The 12,814-nt window shown below is 41.5% G+C and overlaps 1 protein-coding gene across 1 annotated transcript; it reads left to right on the forward strand.

Moving 5' to 3' along the window:
* The first annotated feature begins 863 nt into the window (after positions 1-863).
* On the forward strand, positions 864-2,203 carry LOC132871662 (protein BTG1-like). The gene is made up of 2 exons (XM_060906033.1): positions 864-1,394; positions 1,779-2,203. Exons 1-2 carry the CDS (start codon positions 1,235-1,237, stop codon positions 2,003-2,005), a joined length of 387 nt encoding a protein of 128 aa, XP_060762016.1. The 5' UTR covers positions 864-1,234; the 3' UTR covers positions 2,006-2,203.
* The last annotated feature ends 10,611 nt before the right edge of the window (positions 2,204-12,814 follow it).

Here is a 12,814-nt window from a genome sequence, read left to right on the forward strand (position 1 = left end):
ATGTAAAAAAAAAAGGATTTGATTTGTAATGTGTAATGCTTCCACTGGAGATGTTTGTAATAGCTTTTATTTCTAATTCATTCAGCTTATTTAAAGTTTGTTATGTGGAAATCCTCACTCCTAATTCAGGTTGCCTGCTGACATTAGGTCACATTTGTGTTTTTTTCTTTCACAGATTGGTATCAGCATACAGGGGCATTTGGAGGGCATCACAAAGAGTGTTATAAACTCATCAACGAACACGTGTGGAAGGGATTTGTTATGGAGCAGTAAGGTGGTACAGATGGGTGACAAATTAAACCAAAATGAAGTGTCTTAGTCGTGACGCCACCACGAGTCTCCAGAATATCTTCAGTGCTCCTTGCCAAGTCTGTGGAAGTGTATTGGAGGGATGAACTTTCCTCCACGTTATTCCCTAATTTATATGCAACCTTTATTTAATCAGGTCATTTAACTGAGATCAAGATTTATTTTGTAAGAGAGACCCGAGTACAGCAGAGAGACCTCAGGGAGGGGAATCTGAAAAACTAAAGCCTTTTGGAGGATTTGTGCCTGTACTTTGTCGTCGTCCCCACCACCACCACCACACACACACACTTTTCAAATCAAAACTCCCCCCAGCCAATTAACTTCAAATTCCGTATTTAATTAGCTGTGTGTATATACAGAGCGATTCTGCATCTATTTAGAATAAGAGAGAGCCAAGTACAGCAGAGAGACCTCAGTGAGGGGAATCTGAAAAACTAAAGCCTTTTGGAGGATTTGTGCCTGTACTTTGTCGTCGTCCCCACCACCACCACCACACACACACACTCACATACACTTTTCAAATCAAAACTCTACCCCAATGTTCAAATCAAAACTCCCCCCAGCCAATTAACTTCAAATTCCGTATTTAATTAGCTGTGTGTATATACAGAGCGATTCTGCATCTATTTAGAATGCAGACACTGTTGAGCCTCTGTGCTGTTGGAGTGAAGGTTAATCAAAAGAAAGTTGATTCCTTTTACGTTTGTATTGGGTGTGTTGTTCTGACTACAATCAGAAAAGAGTGTTGAAGTCCTCCTGAGTTAGTTTTGACAAGTTTGGAGAAGGTGAGTTGTGTTTAATAGTCGTTTTCTTTTTGTATTATGAACAAAGGAAAAGTGCCGACCTACTGCTCAGGCCACAGGACTAAAAGCGAACTTAAAGATGCTTCATTTTAACATATAAAAGCCGTACCTTGGGAAGTAAAATGTATCGTATGATATTTTGCAGTTTACGAAAATATTTCAACATGAAAGTCGAGGTGACCACAGCGGTGAACTTCATCACCGGATTACTGAGAGGAAGAGGACCTCTGTCCGAAAAACACCTCCAACACTTCAGCCATTCTCTGGAAGAGGCGTTAGGAGGTGAGATTAAACACCACATTACACACCTGTGACTTCTGACAAAAGGATCCACATCATATTTAGTCTTTATTCGATCTACTTATTTTTCATTTTCACTGAAATGGACAAATACCTTTACAATTATACCGACTCCTTGCTGTGGTCTGAGGAAAAGGGAAAGCTTATTAGTGTGGCATTCAGTTAAAGTCAGTGATGTATAAAGACCTAGATTTAATGGCGGACAGATGTTTATCTCGGGAGCATTAACACTGCCCAGAAATGCTGCCTTTCTCGAGAGCCTCATCCCAAGTGAATGATACTCACGATATTCTAATGACAAATCTATTCTTAAAACAATCTGCGAGTTGAACAGAGTTTTTAAAAGTCTGTTTTCTTTGATTCCAGAGCATTATGAGCACCACTGGTTCCCTGACGCACCGTTCAGAGGTTCGGGATATCGATGCCTCAGAATCAATCGCAGGATGGAGCCGCTAGTAGGGAAGGCTGCTTACACCAGTGGTCTCAGCATGGAGCAGGTTCGCGCCCTCTTACCGTGTGAGCTGACAGTGTGGGTCGACCCCTACGAAGTGTCCTACCGGATCGGGGAGAACGGGTCCATAGGTGTGCTGTAGGAGTCCACACCACTGCCGCTGGAGACTCATCTCAACTCTGTGATGACCGTCTCCAGCTAATCTCTCAGCACATCTGGCCCACATCTGTTTGACATTTTAAACGATGATTTTAATGACTGGTCTCGCTGCACGTATATATCCAATTTATTGGATTATATAATCCAATAAATTGGATATGTTTTGGTTCAGTTCCTTATTTTAACGCCTGTAAATTAATTTTTATTTCATTTGTAAATATTTTGATTTATTATTTTATTACTTGTAAATATTTAGATAATTTTATTTGTAAATATTAAGATTTTTATTATTCTTAAATATTTAGATATTATTTTTAGTAAATATTTTTATTAAAGATGATCAAATAAATATATTTTGATTAAATATGATGCTTCAGTTTTTTTTCATTGTGTTTGTTTTTACATTTGCATGATGCGTAATACAGTTTATAAATACAGTAAGTGCACATTTTCGGTGTAACTGTAGCCCATTTGTTGTTGTATAATTTCTGACCCCTCTCTACCACATCCATCAGTGGAAAGGGTCCATCAGAGGGCCACACTGATCCACTCCTACCAGTGACAGATCCACTGCCTTATCAGTGTTGCTGCTATGAGAATGGTCACCCAGCCAAACAATAGGAGATGACCGACTTTCAGCTTCTGATGTGTTAAACGACTCTGTGAACGTCGTGGTACCTTTAGTTTGAACTCCCCCAATTTTCAAGTGATCAAAAATATTGGAATAGGTATTTCTTTTCCCCTCGGTGTGGCCTGTTCTGTTGATTCTTTAAGCAATAAATAGCTCTGAGTGTCTACTCTTGGTTCGAGCCCTTGGTTTTGCCTGTGAAGACTGACTTTGTTGTTAAAAAGGAAAAACCTACATGAAGACCAGAGAGCTGTCTCTGGGAAAACAAGCCAGTTTAAAGCTGAGGGAAAAAAAAAAAAACATGATCAGAGCCATTGCACAAGCATTGGGCAAAACCAATACACAAATTTGGAATGTCGTGAAAAAGAAAGAAACCAGTGGTGTATCACAACTAGGCAATGAACATGTTGGCTGAGGAACATAACTGCAGATGATGATAGAAACAGTGTGAGAGCTGTGAAGGAAAATCCAAAAACAAAAGTCAGTGACATCACCAACAAATAGGGCAGGTGTGTGTGTGTGTGATATATAAGGTGACCGTAATCCTAAAACAAATGTGCTATTCATGACAGATATTTGCTTAGTGTTGTAAAAGTAGAATGTTGTAGCACATTATAACATCGTAGTTCATTATATTCAGAGAACACATTAAACTACATACAACTTACACACTTAAAGCACTGTAAAGTCACGTAGAGACTCCACCTTCTCATTAATATTCATTAACCAGCTTTTCAGGTGTTTATTAATATTTATTAGTTTGGAGTGTGTGTTACTAAATCTGAAAGCTAAGCGTTTAATTTCGCACCTTTCTAACACTCACTGTACCACAAACACACAATCAGGCAACTAATCAACGTCTCTTTTCATGGCACTGTACCGGACCGCTATCACCAGCGGCGGAACCGAAATTCTGCCTCTCTGGCGTCGGATCCCCTCTCTGGCGGTGGGTTCCACACGTGAAAGAGAGAAGCCGATGCATTGGCGCTACTGAAGGACAAAGAACAGAGAACGAGCTATTGATACCGGGCTTTAGCCAAATGTAACACAGGTTCCAATTTCCCTTATGAAACCAGGATGAATAAATATAAACTAGCATTATATTATAATTAATTAAAACTATACCATAGTACATTATTATAAATATAACACATTGTGAACTATATACATAATTCAATTTAATTCATTGTAATTACTGGTATTGAAATTGTATCCTGTCTTATTAAGAACCAGGAGAAAGAAAGGCAAACGAGATGCAGTTTTTTTCTTTCAATTGAATGAAGCAGCTAAAAACAGGAGATGCAAGAAAGTTCTTCGGCAAGAGGCAGATGACATGGGAATCAATACTATACCTTGCAGCAAAACTGTCAACCTGAGTACGATTCCACCTTGGTTTTTCTGCTCTCCTGTGTGTTGTTCATTTCTTAAAGATGAAACCTTGTTAAGTGAACAATGAGCTTGTGCTCAAACTTTATTTCAATAGCGAACATCCTCATGTAACCTGTCTCAACTTATTCTTGCTCGTCCCCTGCTCTAACCTTATCGCTGTCCCTCCTAACTACGTAGGTCCCCCTGCTGGTTACATTCCATACTACATATCAACACATCCCCCCCCCTTCTTTGAAGATGTGAACCAAATATTGCTTTAACATAATGATGCTATCATTTTAAATCTTTTAATTTGACTCTCAGATCTCCTCAAAACAGGTGATTCAGACTGAACATCACTTGTGTCCACCTGCATATGTCCATCTGTTTTCAGGCTTGATACCGCGTCTGCATTCATTCCGTCCGGATCATTTTCTGCCTCTGTGAAAGTCTCTTTTGTTTTCAGAAGGCTTCGACGGTTCCTTCTGATCACGTGCCCTTCTTCAGTCCTCACTTCATAAGATCTCAGTCCAACCTCCTGAAGAACAGTAGCTTTTCGGTTCCACGCATCCTGGTCTTGGATTCTTACCACATCATCTTTAGCAAGTGGTCTGAGAGCTTTAGTTGATTTGTCATAACGCAGTTTCTGTTTCCATTTTATGTTCTCCAGTTTTGTCTGTATCCCTGTATTCTGTTTGATGTCTGTATAGCAAGGTAGGGTTGTGCGTAACTTACGATTCATTAACAGTTCTGCTGGGGATAAACCACATTCAAGCAGGGCAGTTCTGTAGCTTAGCAGAGCTAAATAAGGATCTCCCTAGGCTGACACTTGCATGACTTTTGGCCACGATTTTGTCATGGCAAGTCGTGCCATTTTGGGGCACGAACTGGGAGGCTCCCGCACTGTTCACGACTAGTTCACGCATAGTTCACGACGAGTTCACGAATGCGTGCCCGTCCACATTCACGAACTGGCACGACGAGTTCACGCATAGTTTGCGCATAGTTTACGCACTTCCCGCATTGGCACGACGAGTTTGCACAATTCGGACGGTGTCGTGCCGACTTGGGCACGCCTGTGTCATGCACAACCTCATCCTCATCAGATACCCACACGCAATTTCAGAAGTGGACCGCGAAGATCCGGACACACATGATCTGATCCCTGGTGGATGGAGGACTGACCGACACCTGCAGGGGCTGCTGCCTCTAACCGGCCATCATACCCAGAAGGATGCAAAGGATCAGCGAGACTACCTGTCACATTACTACATGTCCCCTGCTGGTGCTGTCCCTTGGCAAGAAAGAATGGTAGTAGCTTCATGAGCTGCATCCACAGTTGTTCCATTTTTGAAATAAAAGAAACGAAACTCCCCCCCCCAAAAAAAAAGTCATGAAGGAATAGAAAATAAAAGACATTAAAGAAAAAAGCAAGAAAAAAAAATGCGAATAGCGAGAAGTGTCCGGGAAGCCCTATATATACCCCCGCACTGACGCGAGCGCCACTGTCGCGCAGTAGTCGTGAACTGCTCGTGAACTCGTCGTGAACTGCTCGTGCCATGCGCAAACTGTTCGTGAAGTGTGTAAACTAGTCATGAACTGCTCGTGCCATCAATGCGTGACCGTGTCAGTGGGAAGGCACGGCCACGCTGCGACGCGCACCAATTCGTGAACTACTCGTGAACTCGACGTGAGCTGTTCGTGAACTATTCGTGGCAGTTCGTGACAGTCGTGGCATGGCGCGCACTTCCACGCACTGGCACGCATCCTCCCGCATCGTCCCAACGAGTTCACGACGAGATCACGAACAGTTTGCGCATAGTTCACGACCCGGTCGCGAAATTTTGTCATGACCAAAATTTTGAACATTTCAAAATTCTCGTCCCGACATGGCACGCAGTCACGACGGGTTTACGCATACTTCACGCCAGTTTACGACTAGTTTGCGCACTGGCACGACTCGAGTCGTGCCAATGCGTGCCACGGAATCGTGCAAGTGTCAGCGTACCCTCTGACTTGCTGTCTGTGGTCTTTTTCAGAAGCTGTTTGATGATGTGCACTCCCTTTTCAGCTTTGCCATTTGCCTGCGCATGCTGAGGACTGGATGTGACCTGATGGAAACCATACTGATTTGCAAACTGTTGCCACTCTTTGCAGTTGTAACAAGGACCATTGTCACTAACTACAGTCTTTGGTATCCCGTTCCAGGCAAATATGGACTTGACATGAGTAATGACACTGCTGGCAGTTGCACTTGAGAGCAGAGCAATTTCAGGGAAGTTTGAATAGTAATCAATCACTAGCAAATAGTCCTTTCCATTATAATGAAACAAATCCATTCCAACTTTCTCCCATGGTGTAGTGGGAGGATCTGGAATCATCATAGGCTCCCTAACCATTCTCCCAAAATCACTGTTTGTAACTCCTAATCTTTGACTAATTCTTCATCTATTTGTTTTGCTTTGACATCAGACACCGGCAGAAACTCAACTATCATGTTGACGTGATTTTCAATCTCTTTTTCAGTGGAGCTCACTTGACTCATCTCTGATGCTCGTGATAGCGCATCTGCTAACACTAAGTGCTTGCCTGGTGTGTATATTAACTCAAAGTCATACCTTTGTAGTTTCATGATGAGTCGCTGAATCCTTGGCGACATCTCATTGAGATTCTTCTTGATGATTGACACAAGAGGACGATGATCTGTTTCGACTGTGAATGTGGGAAGCCCATATATGTAGCAGTGAAATATTTCTAGTCCATAAGCTAGTCCAAGGCATTCCTTCTCTATATGAGCGTATTTAGTTTCAGTCTTAGTCATTGATCTCGAAGCATAAGCAACTGGCTTCCAGCTAGCTCCTTCTGCCTGCAGCAAGGCAGCTCCAAGCCCGTCCTTCGAAGCATCTGTTGAAATCTTCAGTCTCTTAGTGGGATCATAATACACAAGCACATGTGCATTGGTCAATGTGGTCTTTAGAGCATTCCATTCTCGCTCATTTCTCGCTGTCCACTTGAACTCTTTCGAATCATGGAGTAGTTCCCTCAGTGCTGATGTTCTCACAGATACCGTAGGTTGGGTATGAACTTGCCAATAAAATTTATCATTCCCATCACTCTGAGCACCCCTTTCTTGTCTGTGGGGCGTGGCATGCTTAGGATGGCTTTTATTTTTCTTTCATCTGGCTCTATCCCTCAGCATACAACTTGTCTCCAAGGAATGTTATTTCTTATACACCAAACTGACATTTTGCACAGTTTAGCTCAAGTCCATTCTCACATACCCTTTGAAGCACTTTTGTCAGTCTTTCGTTATGCTCCTGTAGGGTGGAGCCCCAGATTACCACATCATTCACATAGTAACGGACCCCTTCTTAGCCCTCTAGCATGTTATCCATCGCACGATGATAAATTTCCGATGCTGAGATTATGCAAATGGCATTCTGAGAAATCGGTACCTACCAAAAGGTGTATTGAATGTGCAGTATTTCGGGCTCTCATTGTCCAGCTTGATTTGCCAGAATCCCTGTGCCGCATCTAGCTTGGAGAAGTATTTGGCGCCTGCCATCTCACTTGCAATTTCCTCATGTTTTGGTATCTGGTGGTGCTCACGTTTTATGTTTTTGTTCAAATCACCTGGGTCCATGCATATTCTCAGTTCATTGTTTTTGTTCTTTTTGTCCACACACACCATTGAGTTTACCCACTCTGTTGGTTCTTCCACTTTAGTAATGAGTTTTAACTGACACATCCTGTCCAGTTCCTTTTTAAGGCGCTCCCTGAGTGGAGCTGGAACTCTCCTAGGTGCATGGATCACTGGTTTTGCATCCTCTTTCAATTCAATTTTGTATGTGTATGGAAGGCATCCCAGTCCTTTGAAAACATCATGAAAACGCTGCACAATGGAGTCAACTGTGCCTGTGTGCAGAGGTGGGTAGTAACGCGCTACATTTACTCCATTGCATTTACTTGAGTAACTTTTTGGATGAATTGTACTTGTAAGAGTAGCTTTAATGCAGCATACTTTTTACTTTTACTTGAGTATATTTGTGAAGAAGAAGCGGTACTTTTACTCCGTTACATTGGGCTATATTCTGCTCATTACTCGCTACTTTATTTTTATTGATCCGTGCGATGCGTGGTCTGTTTGTTTATGCTTTGTCGAGACTTCCAGCAGAGGCTCTGTCACATGACCGCATCTCACCGATCACATGTAGCAGCCAGAGCCATAGTGGGAGGAGCTACCCCGTTTCGCCAATCAAACAGAGCCAAGCCGCCGTGCGCGTCTTGCACACAAAACTCCCGCGGCAAGAGCAGTCCAGGGCCCTGTACTATGAAGCGGGTTTTCTGGCTTACCAGGGTAACTTTGAGAGTAACTTGATCACGTGCAGCGTAACTTCCCGATTAACCCATACTACGAAAGTTGGCTATGTTCAAACCGAGGTATGCTGCCATGGCAACTTACGCTGCATCTCAAACCTGCTCGTCTCAGGTTATGTTCTTGATTAACCACACCCTTTTTAAACACCACCTCTCCACCGACATTTCCTCTAGAGACAATGCCAGCGTACACTCTTAAAATGAATGTGTTGGAAATCAACACATCTTTTGTGCAAGTTTAATTTCATTAAGAGTTGTATTCAGAAATGTTTTACACCAAAATTGCACAAATAACAAATAATGTGTTAAAATGAACAAAAGTTCTGTTGTCCCAATCTGGACATAGAGATGTGTTAAAAAACAACGCAAGTTGTGTTATTTTCAACACATGTGTTTTAAGAGTGTACCTGGATGACCCGTGCGATATCGGAGCGCAGATTAGAGATGGGATTTATGGCTCTTTGATGGGATCCGCATCTTTGTGATCCGTTCTTTGAAAAGAGCCGTTCAAAAGACTGGCTCATTTGGCTCTTTTTAAATATTTATTCAGTTTTAAGAAGACAGCGTCTAAAGAAGCCAGATCCCTCTGCTTAGACAGTGACATCAATATTTCTGGACATACCTTTTATATAAAGCAACCTAGACTTACATTATTGTAACCCCTAAACGCTCATAAATTACCATTAAAAAACAATGAGGGCTTCAATGAATGTCCATGCAGAACGGCTTTTCTGTAAAAAAAAAAAAAGAACCCACTCAAGAACATAGTTACCAAGAACGCAAGAATATTTTATAAAAAACACTTGTTTTACAAAAATATTTAAGTCTGAGATACAAAATAGATACAACTACAATAAATATAACAGAAGAACTAGTTATCACACAAGAACATTTTAATAGAAAAAAACAAACTTTCTATATTAAAAATATTGAAATTGTAACAAAAATAGATACAACTATAAACAGCCAGATAAATAGATAAAGTTATAACAAGAACACAAGATTATTTTAATAGGAAAAAACAAACTATTAATGCAAAAAATATTATTATTAGAAAAATAGATACAACTAGACAAACAGATAAATAAATAAAATACACAAAAATAGAACAAACAAAATGACGATAGAATAAATTAAATGAACGTCCGTGCAAAGTAGTTTTCCCACAATATTATCATTAATATCACACAACATTATAAACTATATGCAAAACAATTTGAACTATTAGGCAAACAGATAAAACTTGAATAAATAAAAGGCAAATGAATGCTTGCTTACACACACACACACCATTATGAATGATGTTTTTATATTTCATTTTCACCTGTTGCCAGGTGCGTTTGGCACTGCTGTTGCCTCTGAAATGTTCACAGGACATACACCAACTTAGTCAAAGGGACTGAACAGTCAGTCATCCTAATTCATGTGACTCTGTGCACAGATCAGCTTAAGTAGGCTACTCCATGAATTTACCATACCAAATTTTATTCAGGATTTTTCGGACATTAAACAAGCTATATATGACTGGGGCCACGTCGAAGGACCATTTTCTGTGACTTGTGATTGATCATGAAGCTTTCTCTCATCCTATACTTCTGTTCTGGAACATGTAGAAGGGAGAATGTACTTAAGCATTTACCCGATCGGCAATTCGTTGCCAACATGCTTGCCGCTCCTTTTTGGCAGCCGCTGTGTTAGATTTTGCTCTTAATGTTGTTTTGAGCTCCTCGTAGCTTTGCATTCTGACAGCGCATTCTTCCTCTGTGAAGTACGGCGACCGTGCCATTGTGAACAGTGGGGATTTGCGCTGGTAACCTCCCCTTTAACGTGAACGTGCATTAACCCTGATTAGGTTAAACCAGGTTCAACAAATCAACTTCATAACTGGCGTCGTAGTACCGTTTAACCCCAAACAAGATAACCAGGTTTTGTCAACCCCGGTTTAGCGGGGGAACCCTGGGTTACTTCTGGGTAGGTTAACCTCCGTTCGTAGTACAGGGCCCAGGTGGAAAAGAGCACGCGCAGAAGAAAAATGGCAGAGACAGCGGCCAGCGTTTCTCATCAAGCTGAAGAGGCACACCCCTGGCCACACATACAAACCATGTTCACTCTCCAAACAACAAAAAATGATAGTTATGTTATGCGGTGTCACATGTGTCTCCCCAAACCAGTGGACGTTTCAGCTTATAAAAACTCAACGTCGAATTTGAGGAAACACATTGCAGTCAGTAGGCTGTGTGCTTTTGGCTGTCTTCGTAGGCAGACGTTAGCCCTGTTGTAACATCATAAATAACTGTAAAATACATTGTTTTGTGGAAATGTATTGACGCACTGTGGCCTCAGACGGCAAGATAACACACACACACACACACACACACACACACACACACACACACACACACACACCAGAGAACCAAGAAATAAAACTACAAAAAATCTTTCTAACAATCACTTTTTATTGATGTGAAACCAAAAAATGCTCATGAAAATAAGGTTGCTCGCCTAATGTCAGCTCCTCAATAGCGTTACAGTTGTACACGGCTCTGGTCAAAAACTGGGAATGGAAGACTGGTGAAAACTTACTAAATAACAAAACGCATAACATATCGTTTGTGAAATCTCCATTTTTCAAGCTGCTGTATTTGTTGTGGATTAGAGGGATTTGTGAAGACTTTAGGTGTTTGTTTTTTTTCTGTGAGATTTGTTTTATTATTTGTCTACAAGTGCTTGTTCACAAAAGGAAGGGCATTAGCTTGTTAGCTTGACCGCTTGCTAGCAATCCCCACCACCACCCAGCCAAGCTGGGCACTGGCAGCTAGTTAGCAACCTTTCTGCTGGTTACTTCCACTTGCTAACTCCTCTGCGAGATGGAGCCAGTAAACAACTTTTTGGGAGATGAAAGGATTAACATCGTTGATCGCATCTTACAGGATTATTTCCAGTCTTTTTCGTACGAAGAGATATTACGTGTGATGTTCAGCTGCTGTTAAAGCTCAACAGTCACTTCATGGAGTGAACACGCACGCGCACACACAGTGTTATGGTTTATGTGCAGACTGCCTTGAGCTTCTTGTTGTTATTGTTAATACACAGAACTACACACACACAGTTTATATGTGTGAAATATATATGAAATCTCTGCCTCTTATGACATCCTGATCAATAAACAAAGTTGCTCAGCAGTTACTCAGTACTTGAGTAGTTTTTTTCACTTAGTACTTTTTACTCTTACTCAAGTAATTAATTGGACGACTACTTTTTACTTGAGTACAATTTTTGGCTACTCTACCCACCTCTGCTCACCAGCCTCCTTCTTTCTCTCTCTTGAAGTTAACAAGACAAAAAACAGATTTTGTCATGTCTCATGAAGACGTCACACTGCATGAATAAGCACTGAATTTAACATCTCATCTCATCTCATCATCTCTAGCCGCTTTATCCTTCTACAGGGTCGCAGGCAAGCTGGAGCCTATCCCAGCTGACTACGGGCGAAAGGCGGGGTACACCCTGGACAAGTCGCCAGGTCATCACAGGGCTGACACATAGACACAGACAACCATTCACACTCACACCTACGCTCAATTTAGAGTCACCAGTTAACCTAACCTGCATGTCTTTGGACTGTGGGGGAAACCGGAGCACCCGGAGGAAACCCACGCGGACACGGGGAGAACATGCAAACTCCACACAGAAAGGCCCTCGTCGGCCACGGGGCTCGAACCCGGACCTTCTTGCTGTGAGGCGACAGCGCTAACCACTACACCACCGTGCCGCCCGTGAATTTAACAATGATTCCAAAATGTACTACATAATGTGGACTGAACATCTATTTACAGTCAGAATCGACTTGTTCAGCTCCAAAATGGCTCAGCATATTTGTTTGTTTTTTGCTCCTTTTTAGCCGAATTACATACAGCTGAAATTGTTTCATTAAATGATTCAGAAAAGGCACAATCAAGCTTCAGTTATCAAGGTGGTGCAAACATGCAGGAAGTCCAGCTAACATCGATGCATGAATGTTCTGGTGCTGATGCATTATGAAGACTTGGAGAGAAAAGAGAGAGAGAGAGAGAGAGAGAGAGAGAGAGAGAGAGGTTGTATTGAATTGTATTAAATCCATGTGTTTCATTGAATAAAATTTACTTTTTTTATAGAACCTTATAAATCCAGGTTTATCTGTGAGTTTGGGATTTTTATTCAAATATTACAGTCAAAGCTTTGCAGAATAAAAGATAAGAGCACAGGAGAATAAAGTTTCCCCCAGTGATGGAGTTTCTGTGCTGAACTCATTTTCAGACAGAAGCTTTTAATACTGAGGTCAGGATGTCCGCAAACTGCTGGACAGTGTCTTGCAAAAGTATTCATCCCCCTTGGTGTTTGTCCTGTTTTGTTGCATTACAAGCTGGAATTAAAATGGAT

The sequence above is a fragment of the Neoarius graeffei genome, chromosome 2 (genome assembly GCF_027579695.1).
Source record: "Neoarius graeffei isolate fNeoGra1 chromosome 2, fNeoGra1.pri, whole genome shotgun sequence".
In the NCBI taxonomy this organism is placed as follows: domain Eukaryota; kingdom Metazoa; phylum Chordata; class Actinopteri; order Siluriformes; family Ariidae; genus Neoarius; species Neoarius graeffei.

What these genes read in the sequence shown, in the direction of transcription:
- LOC132871662 (XM_060906033.1), top strand. Translation starts at nt 1,235, where the DNA reads ATGTATCGTATGATATTTTGCAGTTTACGAAAATATTTCAACATGAAA. An exon ending in TCTGGAAGAGGCGTTAGGAG is followed by an intron (nt 1,395 to 1,778) that starts GTGAGATTAAAC and finishes CTTTGATTCCAG; the next exon opens with AGCATTATGAGCACCACTGG.